Genomic DNA, 20,221 nt, shown 5'->3' with positions numbered 1-20,221 from the left:
GAGTTCTAGATTTTCCAATAAAAGGATGGAAAAACACTGTTTGTGATGTAGGACCACATTGGACCTCAATACAGCAATAGCAGCACTGGGCATTGGCCTGCACACCCAAGCTGTACAGAGCACAGCAGCAGACCAAAGCCTTCCTTTACTCAAATGGTGCCATAACCATGGATATCCCTGCAGCAGTGCTCTCTGGAGGACGGCTGGGCTTCCATCCTTAGGGGGCTGACTATCATACTACTATCATCTGTGGGAGCACAGCCTCTGCTTCAGTCCTAGCAAAGCTTCCTACCACCAAATCATTGCACAGGCAAGAGTTAAGAAGTCATGGAGATAAAATTGAGTTATTTATACAGACATAGCTTTGTTGTTACAAGCAAAAACAATGCAGCAGAGCTGCTCCAAATTGTTTGTGAAGGGTAAAAGTCCGTAATTCTTTAGGTCAAGCCTTCAGTTCTTCAAGATTTGTTAAGGAAACACAGCATAGTTATTGTTTTGACACCTCAGAGCTCCAGGCTGTATTAATGCTAAAACTTCCCTCCAGGCAAGAGGGGCTTGAAGGGGATGTGATGAACCCCTCTAATCTATCTTCAAATTAAAAGCAGCTTTATTTCTGCAGCAGTTTGTTGCTTACAGAGCACCTTCAGAACTTGCAAACAAACAGCTTAACAGGCATTAAAATTGCCTTGAGTTAAAGGGGGAAAAAATAGGCAAGCAAGCGTGCCCATTTTCCATTCCTGAAGATGAGGAGCATAAAAATTCCAGAGAAACCATATTTGAGAGTATTTCTGCAGGGCACGTTTAGATCATGGGTTATTTCTGTCAGACTAGCAAGTAAAATTAAGCCGTTCTGCATTTCCAAGAGTGTTGTTGACGCTGGAGACTGCACAGCCCTTGGGCACAAAGCACCCCAGTGTGCTGCATAGACCGCCAAGGGTCCCCAGGCTCAAGCACCTCCTTCATGCAGCACTGGGGTTGGTCCTGCCTGTGTGGGGACAGCCTGAGAGAACCCAGCTCCGTGAGGAGCCTGCAAGCCCAGCTCCAGCAGCCACACTGGCCGTGGCAGCCATGTTGGCCGTGGCAGCCATGTTGGCCGTGGCAGCCATGTTGGCCGTGGCAGCCATGTTGGCCGTGGCAGCCATGTTGGCCAGGCCTCACCAGGCCCCACGCTGGGCCGTGCTCCCCTTGCAGCAGCTGTGCTGTGTCCCAAGGGAGCCTTAACTCTGCATCGTTCACAAACTGCCCCCGGCTCAGGCAGTACATGAGTTTCCTGGGGACAGAGCCCGGCAGAAGCGTTCCTCACCCCAGCCCCAAAAACACAGTGGCTGCAGGGTGACCAGGCTGCAGGTTGGCTGCTGCCATTGCAGTGCAGCCAGCAGCCCCACAGGTGGCTGCATGCAGGATCAGTAGCTCTCGTATTTTTCCTTTCTAACAGTTAATCTTGAGGGGAAAAAAAAAATGAATTTCAACGTCTGGAATATCAAGGAGATGCTCAGCACTCCCACAGCCTCTGGGTAAGTGCCGTGTGTTGTTACACCCGTCACACTGCAGCCCTCAGAGCCTTTAAGTGCAACAGCCTCTCTCAGGAATTGAGATGATGAGGATGTTATAAATTCAAAAAGCTCCTTCCTGATGTGTGGTTGGTTAGAGTACCAAATAGTTGGGAGGTCTTGCACTGCTAACATACAGCATTCCTAGAACTGGCAACATTCTGAGTGTTTTCTGAGCATTTACCCAAAAACATTTTAGTGGTCCACTTATTGAATTCAAGACGTATAAGCAGAGGGATTGTGGTGAGCAGCAGGTTATATTACCTGAGTGAATACTCCTGTAAATGTGGTGTAATAGAGTGAAATATGGAAAGAGGAAAATCTGCTGTGCCTGCCCTATGCCCAGCTTTTGGGTGGCTTTCAGACTGTTCTCTTGGCTTGGCCTAGGATAGGAACAGGCAGGAACTTTGCCTGTATAAGGTTATAAGCTGCACGATAGGGATATAAGCTAGGAGGTGATCCAGCAGGGTCACCTGGAACAGGAGGCACCACCATTTTTTTTGTTATGGCTCCCTACTTTTGGAAATTGTTGGAGAAACTGCCATAATTACATGGTCACTGTACTGCCAAAGCAGGGAATGACTGCAGGAATGACAAGAAATATGTCTAAAATTACTCTGCGGTTAATCATGGTCTGTTGAATTATGGCTAATTAACCTACTCTGTGATTCTGTTTCTGTCTACATTACTCTCAGCCTACTAAGTACTGTGATAGATTTACCATTGTAGGGAATTTTAAAATCAACACTGGCAGCTCTGCTGAAAGCTATTCTGTGCTTTGAGCAGGAATTTATTCAGGAGTCCTATGGCCTATCTTATGCAACATGTCTAATTAGATAAGTTAAATGCTCCCTTCTTGCCTTGCGTAGAAGATAGATGGAATGAATCACGATTTGCAATATCATTACACGTTATGTAACTCTGAAGTTATTCCATATACTGCATTTATACACATGGATGATTTCTTTCCCCAGTAGAAGTCAAAGAGCAGCTATAACTCCCCACATCTACAATATATAATGAAATAACAAATATTATTTGTATTGAACATCTAGAGAACAAATGCATAAAATGCCTTTTTTTTCCTTTTTTTCTTTTTAAATGAACAGCAGAGTATCAACCTTTGCATCACTTGGCTTAAAAACAGTGCCAGATTTATCCCTCATTTAACTCTGGAGAAGCTAATTGATTACTTTTGTCCTCTGATCCTCTGGTAGTTAAACAACCACTTACATAACTAACTGTTCAAATTCACAGTTTTAGTCATAGTGTCTCCGATGTGGCCTGATGTTACAATGATGATGGATGATAATGAAAATATAATAGCAGGTTCCTTCCCCATTATAAAAGTACTTGTCGCATAGGTATGAATTAATTGAGTTTTGCACAGATGCAGGGGTCAAAGAGGACCCAATTCAGAGAAAAGTATGTTTATACCTGTCACGATTTAGCCTTCATAAATATGCATTGCATCATTCTATTGTCTTGATTTTTTTTTCTCTGCTTTTATTAAAGCCTTGCCTCTTAACTAATCTAATAACACACGATTGAAACACAGGTGAGATTTTATCACCTGCTCCTCAGCATTCCACTTTTTTGGCAAATGAGTTGAGAGGGTCAAGTAGGGCATGAAACAATACTGAGAATGAAGCTGAGCTTTTAGAGGAGTTAAAAGGAGAACTCAGAAGGCAAATTAACTTCTTTTAAAGGAAAAAAAAGTTAGGAGTGTGTGCACAAAACTGAGATATGAGAAAAGCTGTTAATAACTTCGCCCAGCTCACTTCTCCTGTTACTAGATCCTTTTCTCACTACAGCAGGATATGATACACAGACTGCACAGTGCTGCCTTTCAGAAAGCTTCCAAGATGAAACAAAATCAGCACATAATATTGACAGGTATGCCTCAGTGTGTTCGTTCTTTGCACATTTGAGGAAAGGTGTTACTTCTGAGAGCAGCTGCCGCCAGGTCCATGAGCAATGCAGGACTCCAGTGATGTAATAAGGCCACAACAGAGAAGCCCAACGTTGCCCTGCTCCGTTACCTCTTGTGCTTCCTTTCCACCTGCACCTCAGAACAGAGCGGGGGCTTGGGGTCATAATCCATCAAGCATGTGTGTTCTCATCTGCAACTGCTGGCTGCCTGAGAAATAGGATGGGGGAGCCAAAGTCCCCACTTCACCTGTTCTTATATATGAATATTGGCATAGCAGAGATCATACAGACTCATCAGAAAGAAGATTATCTAGTTGGACACTGTAATATCAGGCTGCCAATTATTTGAGAAGGTAAGAAGAGGTCATGCTGATAAAGTGACAGCTATGCTGTGGAGAAAGCTAAGAGTCAATTTAAGTGTACCAACAAACAACACGATTTTGGGGGATTGAAATGCCAGACACAATTAGGGAATGTGTCGCATTAGAGCTGTGCTGCTGCCTGCCCGGCCAGAAGGGCACACAGAGGAAGATCACAGGGCACCTGAGCACAGCGGTCACAAAAGCAGCGATGCTTCAATTAGCCTTCTGTCAACTCACAGTGCTGAAACCAGATTTTCAGCACCAGTAAGACCTGCTCAGCGAGAGAACTCCCAGGGAAGAATGGCATCTTGCTTTGGTCCTGGGTTGGGCACAAGGCCCTCGTTTGGAGCATTACTGCATTATTCTTGTTGCACTGCCATAGAAGTGACAGTAATGAACTGGAGTCAGCATCTCTGCGGAGAAATGGGAGCCAAAAATCCACTACAGAGATGTTTAATTTCCAAAAAGACATTTACGTAGAAATAAAGAAGCTTGTTAGAAAGGAATTCAAAGGGGTGGCAGGAAGGGCTGTAGGTTCGCCTGAGGAATAGAGATTATTTAGACCTTGAGCTGAAACACAGAACAAATGCAGAGCAGCCATCAGAGCAGAGTGAGCAGGACCAGTACCAGACTGACACAGTTAAACAGCATGGTAAAGAAAACAAGAGGGCACCCTTTAAGAAATTAAAGAGCATTAAAAATGTAAAGATGGGAAGCAAAGTATTACAATTTTGAATTGAAGTTACCATAATTTTCTTGTTCCACGTGAAAGGCAGTAACTTGCTAAAGGCATAATAACTACTAATAAACCAATTTCAAAAGCCATCAGGAGCAGAAAGCCTGCCAGAGGGTGGGTAAGGCCAATACATGACGAAAATACTGAAGAGAAGTATTAAATTAAAACAAGATGCTGTAACATGAAGTCTACTTGTACCACTTATTCTCCGTGGCGTATTTCTGCTTTGAGAAAAGACTTGAGTTTAACAGCCTCATTCAACCTGTTATTTCATTCCATATAGCAGAACCACAAATTCCTTATGCTTTAAGAATCCAAGGTCCAAGAATTAGCAGAAAGTGACAGAGAGAGACAAGACAGTGACTGAGAGAGCGGCTCAAATCAAATCCTGAGCCTACAGGACTCTGCAGCCTGGAAGACGGCTTCAGAGCGGGGGACAGTTTCTGTCTCCAGAGGTCTAATTCCTAATATGGCCAAGGATAAATGTGTGAGTAAACGCGGCTGTGCCGCAGCGATCTCCGCCTGCTGGCTCCTCGCTCAGGACAAAAGAGCCGACACGGTTTCCAAGGTGAGGAATGTTTGGGTGGTATTGAATCGCGTTGGAATGAATAATGGAGTCGCTCATAGAAAGTAAAAATGACCTTGAAGAATTAAAGCAAGAGCAGAAAGACTTTCAGCCTGATACCTGGAAACTGGAGGCAGCTGTAAGGGATCCTGTTGTGGTTGGGGCCACTGCCAAAATCTCTTTGTAGAAATTCCTTTTAGGATATGAATGCAGAAATGAAACAAATGATTTGCAGCAAGCAGGTCACTGAGTTCCAAAGGATAGAGAACAGGAAAATAATGTTATGCTTTGGCAGTCTCCAACAGAGACGGTAAATGGCTGGGAGCAGAAACAGCAGCTAAACCTCCTTGATTTAAGCTCCTCCAAGCCCCCTGGATGCTGAAGTCCCTCCTCTGCACCCAAAGCAAACGCTGATCTTTGCTTGTTTGATGAACACTTTGGCAGGCAGCAAAAAGTAACGACAAGAGCAGCACGGCAGAGGAAGAGACAGTTCCTACAGATGCAGACTAAAGCTATGAGGAAGGGCAGGTGAAAAGCAGCTCGCAGCTCTTCAGCTGGATTTGTTGTGATGCAGTCCTAGCTGCTAAATGAGAGGGAGCAGAAGGGGCAGGGAGGTTTTTGGATAGAAAACAGGAGGAAAGGAACAGTACTGCACTGATACTACTCGAGATTACTACCAGGAGAGAAAGATCTCTTCAGGAAAGCACTGCACTTCAAATATGTCAGGAAGGCATAAGTGAGCTTCACCCACAGAGCTGTGGAAGAGGAGGGACATTGGCTCAGGTTTGGCGTGGATGATGGGGCTAAATACAATCCCAGCAGCACCACAAATAAATGTTGTTTTGGAAACTGTAGAAGACTCTGCTTTTCCAGCTGACTCTTAGCATTTGGTGTTGGACCCAATAACAGAATTGCTTTCACAGACCAATAAGGCCTAGGACAATTTATAAGATTTGGCACGGTGATTCTAGAAACACCTTGAGAACACAAGAAGAGAAGATTTACTGCACGCTACATGTCTCTGTGTGTTGCATCTGACAGCTATTTTGGGGCAAGGCAGAACCTTTAAATGAAAGGTGATATGTTTGTGTGTGGCCATGCTGAAGTATCTGGATGTGCTAACTGCAACTTGGGAACAAGCAAGAAGGTCCAAAAAGATCCAACTTATCTTGAGGGACAGGGAGGAGGAATTCCCATAGGTGGCAATGAAAGTGAGACAGCAGAGGACCAGCTGACTCCCCAGCTATGCAGAGGGCTGCAGATTTTTTAGGTCATGCTCATATTACAGTAAATGCTGGGGTTGCCAATATCACAGGACCTCGTGTAAAGTTAGGTGGGAAGAAGAAACCATTCCATGGGTCAACAGAGTATGACTGAGCAATTTTGGAGCTGACAGGAGCTTGTGATGGTGCCTATCTTACACATCTAAATCTCTTCTTCCTTTGAATGCATGCAGTAGTGCTTTAGGAGAGCTCCTGGCACAAATGCTTGAACAACACAGGAATGGCTCGTTTTAGCAGAAGGCTGAAAGTTCTCTGGATTAACTACTGCATCACCTAAGAGGGACTGCTAACCAGGATTAAATGGCTGGGATGTTTTCTTGCTGTTTGCAAGGAAGGGTTTATATTTAGAGCAGATCATGCATCCATGAAGCTCAGGCATCCTGAAGGAAACAGTCAGGTGGCTGTCTGATTTTACCATCACAGAGAGTTCTGGGCCACGTGTGGCCAGGCTGATGCCTTGTCCAGATGGCCTCGTTAGTAAATTCATTGCCAGCAGTGCTAAGCAGGGGAGAAAGAACTCCGCTGCTCAGGGGGGTGAGTGTGCTCCAAGAGGCATCTGTTTCATCTCCCCCCATAGTTTGCAAAAAGTGTCATCGTTCCTAAACTGACCACCAAGAGAGCAGACTAAAAACGGAAAAATGAAGCTTCATGGCTGCCAATAGCCTTCTTTGGTCATAGCATCAGCACAGAGTGAGCCTGGGGAGTTACATGGCTCATAAAGTCCTCTGAGCTTCCTCAGAATGTCAGCAGTAGAACTCTTTGTATTGGAATCTTGTAATTCAGATGTTAGGTAATGCAAAGGGACTGAGCAGAGGAGCAGGTTACAGGATGTGACATGCTCCAGTTGTACCAGACACTTTGAAAGGGGATTATGGAACTAAGTGCTTTACTGTCAATATATAAAGAGCATAAAAACCCTTCCTCAAACTAAGGAGGAGCTTTTTCGGCTAAAAGATGGATGTTTAGAAAAACAGTGCAGGAGATGTGATACTTACACTGCCAGCCAAAGTCCTGCAGCTCAGAGTACACAGCGAGCTCAAAGCCAAAGGCATTAAGATAATATTGCCACTAACACTGCTATATGGAGGAGGCTGAGCAGACTCCCAGTAAAGGCTCTTTCTGTTGTATGTATGGTGTTTGGGATCCTTCCAAAAGTGGAGATTAACTGAAGACGTCACTGCTAATAAGTGCTGGGGTGATGATCTTTTGTTAGAAACAAAATTTAGTCTCCTGTTCTTTTTTTTCCTGAGGTTATACAATTTGATATAGAAGGAAAACCCTGCCTAAGAGCCTACATCATTAATTTTGATCTGTAATTCTCAGTTCGTTTATCCTTGTTTTGCCAGGCTTGATCAGAAGAAAGCCTTTGTGATTTATGAGCATTTTGCTTTGAACTAATTCAGTTTGTTTGTCCTTGACCCATTTCAGTTTGTCCTTGACCCATTTTAGGGATGTTACATGGTGAGATTTTTGTTCTTATGGGCAGGCTGGGGTCTTTGCACAGTGACACAGTTGGAAGGAGTGGAAGAACAGATTTCATCTACTGCTAGGGAGAAACAGCACCAACACATCTTTTGAGTAGCGTCATTACATGTGCAGTATTTCCAACAGTCAGATCAACGTGTCCAGCCACACACTGCCTGCTTACTTGCTGTTCACTCACAAGCCCCTCTCCTCCATCTCAGGCCGAACAAGCTCTTTGCCCGCAGCGGCGCGCTGAGCGACTACTCGAGTCTGAGCGACTCCCAGGTGCTCTTCGGCTCCCAGTTCTGCCCAGAGAACGCGCAGTCAGCAGCACCGCTGGAGCTGGGAATGCAGCTGGGCCAGCACAACTCCCAGGACGTGAGTTTTGCTCCCCCCTTCAGCCCTGCCCAGGCACACAGCCACCATCCCAAATTAGCGGCAATACTGAAATAGGCGCTAACGTTTGCCAAGCCCAGTTACCTCCTGATACTGTAAGAAGAGTAGATATTTACAGCTACCAGGCAGCAGCCCGGCTAGCTAAAAAAAAACTACCATTTCTAATCAATGATCACTATTGAGATAAGCATTATTTGCTTTGATTCTTTTTGATTACCAACATAACGGGAAGTTAGTCTCAAGCTAAAGTCTTTAGACTCCCTAGGTAAGGTAGAATAAGTCATCTGTTCTTTCAACCGTTCTGTGTTATCATGATTAGCTTTCCACAGGAGCAACAGAGGTATTCAGAGGTGTTCAGTTCCACTGACAGAAAGTTACCTTTCAGTACTGTTGTTGCAGCAGATCTCTGAATGCTTGTGGATGAAAAGCTTCTATGCTCAAAATGTTCTTCCTGTAGCACGTGGCTTCTGATGTTACCAGCCTCACTAAAATAACTCTTGCATCACTAGCAGATAGTGCCAGATCCAAATAAAGACACCTGGGAGCAAAGATTAGGAAAAAATAGTCATGGCAGCTCCATAGCCCTGGGCAGCCATTCAGTCCCAGATCCCATCCACCGTCCCCTGCACTTTGCTGAAGAGCTTGTCCTTTAACTGTGTAGCTTTTCATCAGACGCAGGAAAGAAAATTCACTCTTCAAGATGAAAGAGCATTGAAACGTGTGAAAAACTGAGCTACAGTCTGATGATGCTAGGCAGCAGAGGCTGTCACCTACAGGAAATTCAATAGGATTTTCTGTAGATTAATGTACAGGGAGCTCCCTGAAATCGTTTTATAGTCTGTGTGTTAAACATAAGGGAAAAATATCAATGCACCCGATGACTGCAATCAACTGAAAGGAGTCAGGATGAGGAAAAAGCCCAAATCTGAAGAAATTCAGGCTGGGTTTCAGATCCACTGGGAGCCAAACAATGCTAAAATCATTAGGGTTGGAAAAGACCACTAAGATCATCCAGTCCAACCATCAACCCATTGAGCCCATCTAACAGGACACACTCAGTGAGCAATAACCTCATGATACTTCAACATCCTCATCCAATGTGTAACATCCAATCGCTGTGAACCATGCCTCTAAAAAGTGCTTGCTATGCAAAATGGTTTTTGCTAATTAACATTGATTATTTTTATACCTCAACATTTTTTCTTTCCTTTGTGCAACAGAGCGAGCCCAGTATTTTTACCAAATACCAAGCAAAACCACAGCTATTCGATGAAGATACAAGAGAAAAAGGGTTGCTTAATTTTGGTGCAGCACAAGGGAAGAGAGTCCTGGAAAACTTTAAAGCAAATAACAACAAAATAAAGGACAAATACGATCGGTATGTACACACTGCAAACTTCCTGTGAAGTCTGTTATCGCTCCCTGCAGCTCCTCTTTAAAAGTTAGACATGGCATAGCTGCACATTTCAGGTTTCAGATAATCTCTCACTGCAAAGAGTGGCAGGATAAGAGAATAGGGTTTATTTGCAGTGAGAGTTGTGTAACGCTTCCAGCCATAAGCCACAAGGAACAACAAAACCATAACCTGAATTTACCTTTGTCTTCTTTCTCTAGTCAGCAGGGGTTTGTTGGTTTTTCTCTCCTGTGTTGATTCTCTGTGAAAGCCTGTGGTTCTAAAAAATTGATAGACTGTATTGGGACTGATCAAAGGGACTCCTGGTGTGACATTTACCTTTGAGACAGGTGAGGAGAATGCCAAGCACACTTGTGTGCAGAGGAAGATGTGATGATTGTAACATAAACCCACACAAATCCCTATAATTTTACTTATGTACAGGATTTTTCTGTGTTTTTTATAGGACGTGCAGTTTGATGATGAGCCCTCTGTCAAGCATTAAGAATTACATGTAGCTGTCAGACCTCTAGGACTTCAGGATTAGGCCAGTATTTTCAATCTCAGAAATGAACGATGGCAACCTTCCCAGTGCACCCATAAATAATTCTTCATTCTGTACATTTTGTAAAGTAACATTCAAAGTGAAACACATCTTTGTTAAAAGCCTTTAACCAGATCAGACTGCACTTCCTCTCCTGCAACAGGCACTACAACAGTACCAGTGATTCTGATACTGCAGAAATGCGATGCCCTGGTGCTTATTGGAAAAGTGGAGGATTTTTGTATTTGTGACCAAATTGTGAGGAATTAACATACATTTTTAAATGTTTAGACACAACTCTTAATTATCCTCTAGCTCTTCTTTAAATCAATCATGCTTCTTTCCATACTACAGATGCATTCTCAGATTTGAAGCATGCTTATAGAAGTAACTGTATTATCTCTAAATATATATATACCCTTTATCCATTTGTATCTCCTGCATGTTTGATGATCAAAATGAACTTATTCTTTTCATAAAGCTGAAAAGAATTCCAGCAGCCCTGCCTACTTCTCACTGCTACACTCCACCTGGCCTCCACCTTTCTGATTGCTGTAATTCGGATGACTAAATGATCAATTTAAAATGACCCAAAACTCCAGAGAGGAAATAGGCTAGCACTGTGCTTAGCAACAGTCCGTGCATTTTGGCTTGATAGGTTAATCATGAATATAGCCTGGTTCTTGATTCCTTTCTTCACTCCGCTCCAAAGGACGGATAACAGAAACCACAGGCTTCATCTCAGGAGAAAAGGACTTGTGCTGTATGTTCTTCCTTTGTTGGTGCTGCAGCTTTTCCCTATTCCCCCCCACAGCTATTTTTGCCCAAATACAATATGTATTTGTACATGTACCTCAGCAACTGGCACATCACCTCCACCCAGACTGGGTCCTTCTGGACCAACAGCACAGCAGCAGCACCCAGCAGCCAACATGCCTGGAACTTCCATGGGAGGCAGAAATGCTGGGCCAGGATCAGGAGAATCACACACACACACACACTATATATATATATATATTCATGTGTGTGATGTATATGTGTGTATATATATGTACATATACAACTTTTTTTACTGTGATATTTTCAATTTCTGACCACTTCAGTATCTTCCACGTCTGTCTTAAAAGCCAGAAACACAGCAAGTATAAACTGTTCTGTTTTTGCTTTCATTTTAGAGAAGTGTTAAGCACCTTTATTTCCAGCATCAACAACAGGCTTCAAGGGGTAAGTTAATTCAAATTCAGAGCTCAGGAGAAGGAAGAATTAGAAATGCTACTCAACATTCATCTTCTCTCACTTTCTTCACTGATATTTGACTTAGCTTACTGTTTGCTGTGAGCACACAAATGCTCAGACCAACAAATGTCAATGCTTTTTACACATAGCATGCTCTTTGTGGCCAATCCTTAGGGTTACAGGCCTTAGGGCCTTGTCTCAGAGTCAGCAATGGAATTTCTCTGGGGCTTGGGAGCAAGAATAGGTTGTAATGGCTGTCTGCAAATACAAAGGCTTCTTTCCTTCTACCTGAAGACAGTACCTTTCTCTCAGGAACAAGTAATCCAGCATAGTCTCACAGTCTGAAGGTGAAAGTCTCTTCTCCCCCCTACTTTTTATAAATAATTTAACTGCTATCCTTAGTGTTTGTTTTGTTTTTTAAACAGATTAATATCTCTATCATAAAATAATTCAAGACTTCTGCAATCCTTCAGTTGTCTTTTGAGCCACTCCAGGTCTCTTTTGGGGTTGCAACCAATGGATGGACAAACTGTTTGAAGTTACCCATTATTCTGTAGCTTTTAAGGCTATGTTTTTGCAAAGAAATGAAAGACAGCATTTAATTTTCTCACTTACCTTCGCTCTTGCAGCTGCAAGCATGCTTGGACAACATTGAAAAAGAGTTCAATTCAAGAAACAAATCAATTTCTGTTCACCTGGAGACCATTTCCAAGACACGTGAGTCCTTTCTGTGCTTCTGCTAACAGCAGAGGGCACAGTCAAACTACTGAATGTCTCCAAGCTGGGCTGAAATAGGCGACTCATGCCATTCACAGCTGCTCCTTGTAAGGGTGAAGAGCCAAGGAAGGCTTAGTCACAGCAGGGGTTTGGTTTTCCCATTCTTGTTATACTTACCTTTTCTCTGCTCTCCTTTGCCAAAGAATTTAGGTGCTGTATGGTCAGACACTGTATGTGTATAGATAAAGGCACCTCTATGCTTTGTGCTCTCACTCATTTTTAGGCTGTATCTGATACACTACTGAAGTACTCACTAAAAATACTGTTGATACTTACATCGTATGTTTCCACATCCAGATTTTAAGGATTTCTCAAGTTTTCACTGTAGTTTGCAGTTTTCTATCTCTGGTACTGTTCTTCTTAGGTAAAAAGCAGGTCATGAGGTGCACTTGTACTGTGATGAAAGGACGATCTCCCAGAAGAGCCAATAATGTAAAACTCTTGTGAACAGCAAGTAGCTCGTCACAGCAGTCTTTATTGAGGGGGACTGCTGAAGTTGTTGCTAATTTGACTTGGATCTGAGCTTTTGAGAGTGCAGTGGTTTTCAATTGTGTCATTATTTTGTATCAGCACTGTGTCAGGACTGTGCTCTGTGCAAGAACAAGGAACCAGCTTCAAAACACGTGCAGAATGTGTGATATTCCTCCTGACTTCAATGGAAAAGACCCTCACAAGAGCAGTCAAATCTTATCTGTGCAGCAAAACGTGGCTTCTGAGACACGCAGCTTTGACAGTTGCCCTTTAAATCAACACAGCCCTCTCAGGCAAGAGCAGTGAAGTCTGATGCATTCTTCACAAGGCTGTGGTAGCACGTGTGTTCCAAATATCAATGGTGTACCAAGAGCACTCCCTTGCTTGGCAAGTGCTCTTTGTGGGTCCTCAATGCAAGCAAGTATCTGTCTGCTTTGGCCAGCACAGCAAGCTTCCTATTTGCATTTGCCCATCCCCTAGTTGCTTCAGTGTCAGCTTGTCCACTCTGAGGCAGGACTTTGCCTAATTTCATACACCTCTAGCACAGAAATTGTTGTCATGGCACTGAAAATTAAATCTATTGTTCATGAGTCCCCCTCGTCCTTCTCTGCCATTTGCTCATCTGCCCTGTTTTTTCTCAGTAACCATTTTAAATAACTGTGCCTTGAATGAAATGAGAAACCTCCCAGAGGTGCCTGCTGCTAGATTTTCAAAGCAATTGAAAAGAGAAATTGGCACTTTCTGTAATGTATCATGCTGCAGAATGTTGAATACATAATGAAAATCATCACTCCACAATGTTGTTCTTTTTATATTTCTGGGAGGTTCATCTGTCACTGGTTAATTGCTGATAAACACTGCCATTTGACTGGTGTCACAGTGATGGATAATTAAGTTCCCACCACATAAATGCCCACACTTGTGCCTTGAAAAGATCCCAGCTGAGGTAATTCCTTCAAAAAGGCCATCTAAAATTCCTAAACTCAGCTGACAAAGAACCAAATTCAGAGCCAAGGAAGCCCTGAATGGCAGTGGTTGATGATACAGCACCGTGGGATGTGGTGACATGGTGACATGGTAGAGGTGTTAAGCCAGTGGTGGCGGAGGGTTTGACGTGAGGAGCTGAATGCAGGAGATGATGAGGCTCTCTTCAGAGACACAGGTTGTACAACAGGGCATTCAAACAATGCTGCAAAGTAAAGAAATCACTTGAAATTAAGTCCATTCTCATTAGAAGCGTTTCAGGAGTGTCACAGGCCTCGTTTACAGCAGTGAGCAGCACGGACCTTCGGCAGTCTGCACAGCCACAGTGTGAGAAGAAAACAGAAAATATTTTTCAAAATATCCTTGCAAATGCTGCTGTGCTAGCACGCTCCTTGCAGTGAGATAAAAACTGTTCTCTTGTGTGCATTTGTTCATATGTGCACACACAGTGAACAGAGCTGCGTCTGGCACCATCAGAGAGATAGCATTTGCCTGAGCAGCTTTCACAGAAGCACAGCTGCTCTGTTCCTTGAACACATCTCAGTGTGCTGTGCACTGGGATGTAAAGAAGGAAGCAGAGCTGTGTTCTCAGAGTTCCTCTGGTTGACTTGCTGCCTTACATTTGCTCGCTCTTTCTGGTCTCAGCCGCTGTAACTCATTTCTTTTTCTATTTTCCTCATTTTCATTTATATACTCACATTTATATCAAAGCTTTCTTACATATATATATATAAATCCTCATATTCACAGCTCTGCCCTCTCTGAACTGCCTTGCTTTTCTGGTATCTGGCAGTTCCAGCTGTGACAACTCACAGCAGCCCTATCCTCTGCAACACTTCTTAGCATCTTCCCGGTGAGCGCACTGCTGACAGTCTGCCCCTCCTGCCAGCAAAGATGGTGAATGATGGGCAATACTTCCCTTAGAGAGGACGAGCCAGTGCAAATCTCTGACAGAACCCAGCACTGGGCAGCAGGGTGGCCTTACTGGATGAGCTCACCTACCGCCGGCCCTGAGGACCTGCAGCATTCTCTCTCCTGATGGATTTCACATTCCTTATGTTATTAATGGAAACCAGCAGCATTCAAAGACAATGGTACAGCAAACCCAACCGTAGCAACATTCCAGGTTGGAAAAAGCTGCTTGGCTTGGAGTGAAATACCTGAAGAGAGGCACAAGCCCGTGCATAATCCACTCATTAACCGAGTAAAGGTTTTTCCTCTGTGATTGAGTTACTCAATAACCATCCACTGCAGGGTTTATTTGAAGAAGACTTTCTCTGAGGCAGCTGTTCTTGATCATTTTCAAAGCCAAGAGGTCTGACTAGCAGGATCCTTGATCTGATACACCTCAGCCATCTCAATGCCGTTTTTTCTCGGCGTAGATCAACACCCATTTCTGCTGTGTTTAATAATGTTTGACAAGTCTGAACGCTCCTTGGTGCGGAAGGCAGCGAGGGAGGAAAGTGCCCCTCCTCTGTACTGAGGTTTTTCTGCAGAGCACTCCCACATGTCCAAATGGAGCACGTTCCACAGGCTGCTGGGAGCCTGCCCGCAGCACGCTGTGCTGAGTCAAACGTATGTGCAGATCACAAGCCCCGAGGATGCAGAGCTATTTATAAAGCGAGGATCCATGTTGAGGAACAGATAGACGGGGGAATCAGAAAGCCTTAAAAATAATTCAGAATCAAAAGAAAGCACATGGGGAAGAGCAGCAAGCCGAGGTAAGCCCTCGTTGTGTACAGCTGGAATGGGATGGAGTGACGTGAGGGGCTTTCCTCGCTCAGTTGCTGCTGCCTTCCTCTCCTCGGTGGGGCTGCAGGCCTGCAGGGGGCCAGCAGCCTCTCAGAAACAGTGCAAGTAGCACTTGGGTCTAACCAGGGAGATGCAGACTCTGAAAGGAGCCGCTGAAACACCTCTTCCATCATTACAAACCTATTCCACAAGCCGTACCTCGCTGCTCTGTGCCCCAGCACACAGCCTTGTGTCACAGGCTGGCTGCCCATTGCCTCGCCTGCACCCAGGTCCCCTCCTGCCACCACTCTCCAGAGCCTTTATGCACCTCACGGTTTTTCTCAGCTTTTTTCACATGACATGATTTCCAGTGAAAAGCTTTGTTTGAATCCACACAAAGGCCACTGCACTGCCTTTGTCTAACTGCTCACCTCTCTTATCATCAGGTATTGCATTAGTCAGGCACAATCTGCCTTTCATGAAGTCTTGTTCTGTTCTGTTCCATTTTCCTCTGTATCTTTGACTGCTCTTTCCTTTAAGGTCTAGTTAAAACCTTGGGCAGCACGAGAACAAACCCGCCGGCCCATAATTGCTCACATCTCATTCTTTTCTCCCTTCCAAATGTACCTTTTCAAAAGTCTCTGTTTTTTCACGGAACCCAAACGTGTGCGATCCCTTCTGCCTGTCTCTCCTTAATAGTTTTTAACTCTGGCCAATTCCATCACGAGTTTGACAGAAGGGCAGAGCCACCAAGATAATTAAGTCCCCGCGAGCTTAATGAAAATAGCAGAGCAGGAGAAGTGATGCCGAGAACCATGCAGTGCTGCAGCAGGGGAGCAGCATCCCTGGGGTGAGAGGAGCTGCCCTGAGGAGCTGAGATAAATACACCACGTGCAGGAAGCTCTTCAGCAGGGCTCTCAGCTCTGCAGACACCACAGTCAATCAAACATATTGGATCTGCAGGAAAAGAGGATTAATTGACTGCAGAGCTCTTGCAGCCACTTGTTGGAACATTGCTCTACACTGATGTTTCTCTTGGGCACACAGCAGCATTCCTGAGTTTTGGTTATCCCACCCAGCTGGCTTGGGAACACTTTGTTTTAGGAGGGCCCTGAATCCTGTTTTGGGAGAACCAAAGGCTCTGCCCCAGCCACACATCCACACCTCCCTATGCTGTTCAAAGGGAAGAGCAGACATGGCTAGAGAGCATCTCTTCCTCTGTTTCATCATTTATGGTTCTAAAGGAAGACTTCAGGTTGGATATTAGGAAGAATTTCTTCCCACAAAGATGCACTGGCACAGGGTGCACAGGGAGTGGTGAAGTCACTGTCCCTGGAGGGGTTCAAGGAAAGGGGAGATTGTTACTTAAGGACATGGTTAGCAGGCAGCGTTGGTGACGGGTGGGCGGTTGGACTGGGTGATCACAGAGGTCTTTTCCAACCTGAATGATTCTATGATTCTGTAAGATTGCTAAGGATCTTCCCCCCTCCACGTAAGCTGTAAACCAGGCACATTGTGGTCCCTCTCCCAGTGCAATCTTTGTTCACCTCAGCCCTCCTTGCGCTGAGCTAACCAAGTGTTCCAGCTTCACGCAGCCTTTCATCTCCAGCTGCCATATTAATAGAGCACAGTAAATGAGATTTGGCCTGCACTCAGCATCTTATAAATTCCAAATGCTCTGCATTAAGCATGTACCCCACTGTCCATTGTTTGGTGCTTGGGGAGAGCTCAGCTGTGGTTGCATAGCACAGTGAAGTATTTCATGCCAGGCCGTGGCGGAAGCAGCGATAGTATTGATAGTGCTTTATTCACATTTACAAATGAAAGACCAAATGTGTCTTTTATTGATTTGCCTGTTTAGTGCAAGATGCTCTTCAAAGTCACAGTGACGTGGTGCTGAAAGCCCTGGAAGATAAAAGCCAAATGGAGCAGGCGCTGCTGGAGATGGAGAGGAGACTGGCGGCTGTAAGTGGGGAAATTAATCTTTTATTCTGAATCTTCATTCCGAATTTCTCCAATTTCTTCAAAATATTAACTGAATATTAAATTGTCTTCAGACAGAGGATTACAAACTAGACCGTTTCTATTGTATTGAATGGGGAAAGCATATTAAAATGCAAATTCTGGACCACATACTGGCTGATGCTTACCCAGGAGCCCATACACAGTGCTGTCAGCACTGATGGAATCGTGGTCAGAGAGAAGGGAGCCCAACAGTGCCCTGTGGTGGCAGGCACACGGTGAAGCACTGCTTTCTTGCTCTGTCACATGCCTTTGCTGGAGGAGGTGGTGCAGTGCATGCCCACCTTTGGGTCACAATAAATACATTTTACACAGAGTGATACAAATCGCTAAGATTGGGTCTTAAAGTGTCTCACTGATGCGTGGTACCAAAGTTTCCTCTTTGAATCCTATTATTGTACTTTGTAATGCATTGTTTACTGCTTCTGCTCACTGCTCCCCCAGAAAGATGTGGATATTTCGGATGTGAAATCCAGTGTCCTGCAGCTGAAGGAGGGTCTGGAGTCACTGCCAGCTCAGCTCAGCGACCACCACCTGAAGCTATGTGAAGAATTACGCTCCCTGAAGCTCCCCAGTGCCTTAGCTGAGCTGCAGACCTTCATGACCAGTGCCAAAGTCCCCCCCAGGATGGTGGATAACTCCTCCCAGACCTCGCCTGGCACGTGCCAGGACCGTGCCCCACGCCAGCAGAAAGCACACTGGCCGTGCTGCCATGGTACAGGGGGCTGCAGTTCCTTGGGTCTGTCTGCTGCGGGGAAGCAGCACAGAGTCAGCGGGGACGTGACGCCTCGGGGTGGCCTCAATACACCTTGTGAAAGCAAAGTCAGCCCCGTTGCTACAGCTGCGTATGGCGGGGAGGTGGAATCTGCTTTGGTAGCACAGAGCTGCTCTCACCATCCGTGTGCGTGCAGTGCTAACAGCCAGTTTCGGGGGGACGGTCGGAAAAAGCCCATTCCTGTACTGCAGGAGATATCCCCAGTCACTCCTCTGAGGAAGGCAGTCCGCAGAGGTACCAGTGGATTTAAACCCGTGACACCATCACAGCAGAGGCAGCCTCAAGCGTGCCATCTCCTTGTGCAAAGCAACGTGTCTGGGCAGAGAGATGGGAGCTCGTCCACAGACCAGGAGCTGGAGAACATAGCCGTAGGGAACAAGGCAAAGCTGAAGCTGGGAAGGATCCCCTGGAATAAAGTAATGGAGAGGAAGAAAACACACCCCGGCAAGAGAAAAGGGGAGCTCGCCAGGTGTGCTGATGGTGGGCTGAAGCAAGTAAGAGCAAACAGGATTATCGGGTTGGGAAGCACAAGAAAAAATTGCTTTCCCAGATACACAGTTGCTCTTGGTTTAGCAAGCTCTAACCCAATTCCTGCAGCTCCCCATCAACAGATGCTCAGCAGTGCTCAGCCCAGGCTTACAAAGAGTTTCCTCCCAGTGTCGTGCTCCAATAAAAGCATGCTCCAACTTGCAGACCAAAGAAAGAGAAGTTTGGAAAACAGAAAAAGAGCCATAGCTGCCAGCGTGAGAAGGGATTTCTGGGACTCCTCTCCCCAGGAGAGTCTGTTCTCCCTGCGCAGAGCAGGTGAAAAGCAGGCGAGCTGCTCCACAGGCTCCACCAACCCGTGTCCTGGCAAAGTGCAGGGCACAGAATGTCGCTCCTTAGTTTTTGATAGTGATTATTCAGATTGAGGGATTTTGTTTTCAGAGCCTCCAGTGCAGACATGGCTGTCTGTGTTGCTGTTTACTCCTGTTCAGTCTCCTACAGCTGATGCTGGGAGCTCCTGTTGGGACGGCTGAGAAGGGCCGAGTGTGAGCACAGCCCCTTGAAAACAGGCAGGGCTCCTGCCTGGCCCCAAGCATGTCACTGCCTGCTCACATCCATCTTCAGAGACAGCTTAGGATCTGAGGCTTGGGAAGCTGCGTGGGTCTGCGTTGTTTTACCCCCACCAGAAGTGCCCCGGGCTCTGCTTACTGTTGTGTTCACACAGCAGAGAAGTGCCTGCACTCCGCTGAGACTTTCAGCCCTATGCCTCTAATAACATCTTTGTAGCTGGAGGCTTTCACTCCTCTCTTACTCGTAGTCTCTGTTTTGGTTTGCATGTCTGCAAGTTCTGACTTTTGGCTCTCTAGAAAGTAGGGGTGTTTTTCTGACTGTTTTTGGTAAGGTTAAGATTTGCTCCAAGAGGTGTTTCTGAGCTTTGGTGGATAAGGGCTCAGCTGAGGAAAGCAAAGTCCCAGCAACCCGGTGCATGGACTACTGTGCTGCTTCTCCCTTGAGGCCGAACTTTGTTTCAGGAAATTCAGGATGTTGTTTAGTTTCTATCACAGTAGCCTCATGTCTCTCCTATGAATAAAGGACGTGTCCATCTTAAACTTTTCAAGGACGGCTTTGGACAGAAGCCCAAAGAAGCAAAGTCGAAATTCAACACCTTCAGTAACTGATGGATATTTCTCATCTTTTAGATGTAGTTCTTTGGCTCAGGGTCATCCCAGCTGTGCAGATGTTGAGTGAGAAGGGACCACCTCACCACCAGCCTGGGATAAATGGCAGCTCGAGCCCTCGGCAACCCCAGGAGCAAACAGAGCAGATCTTGCTGGGTCACCAGCCGTGGATCTGTTTCCACAGCTTCAAATGTTTTTGCCCTTTTGATCTTTGGTCTGAGCTGCTGCTGGTGGAAGAAGCGTTTCAATATTGACAGAGCAGTCTGTTGCCACGAACCCACATGGCGCAGCGCTCTCATCCTGCAGGGGAGGGCTGGGATCGTTCACCTGGCTTTA

The 20,221-nt window shown here is 45.3% G+C and overlaps 1 protein-coding gene across 3 annotated transcripts; it reads left to right on the top strand.

Moving 5' to 3' along the window:
• The first annotated feature begins 147 nt into the window (after positions 1-147).
• On the top strand, positions 148-20,190 carry IHO1 (interactor of HORMAD1 1). 3 transcript variants are annotated; one of them, XM_048957622.1, is made up of 7 exons: positions 148-1,514; positions 8,114-8,270; positions 9,509-9,666; positions 11,401-11,449; positions 12,091-12,178; positions 17,286-17,389; positions 17,891-20,190. In XM_048957622.1, the coding sequence occupies exons 1-7, from the start codon at positions 1,459-1,461 to the stop codon at positions 19,130-19,132; spliced, it is 1,854 nt and encodes a 617-aa protein (XP_048813579.1). In that variant the 5' UTR covers positions 148-1,458; the 3' UTR covers positions 19,133-20,190. The 3 variants fall into 3 exon arrangements, with proteins under 3 accessions (XP_048813579.1, XP_048813576.1, XP_048813575.1); XM_048957619.1 differs by lacking the exon at positions 8,114-8,270 and having other exon boundaries at positions 148-5,148; XM_048957618.1 differs by lacking the exons at positions 148-1,514; positions 8,114-8,270 and having other exon boundaries at positions 9,552-11,449.
• The last annotated feature ends 31 nt before the right edge of the window (positions 20,191-20,221 follow it).

Source organism: Lagopus muta, chromosome 11 (assembly GCF_023343835.1).
Source record: "Lagopus muta isolate bLagMut1 chromosome 11, bLagMut1 primary, whole genome shotgun sequence".
NCBI classification, from domain to species: domain Eukaryota; kingdom Metazoa; phylum Chordata; class Aves; order Galliformes; family Phasianidae; genus Lagopus; species Lagopus muta.
The sequence above is the reverse complement of the archived record's forward strand: the minus strand, read 5'-3'. Positions and strand labels throughout refer to the sequence as shown.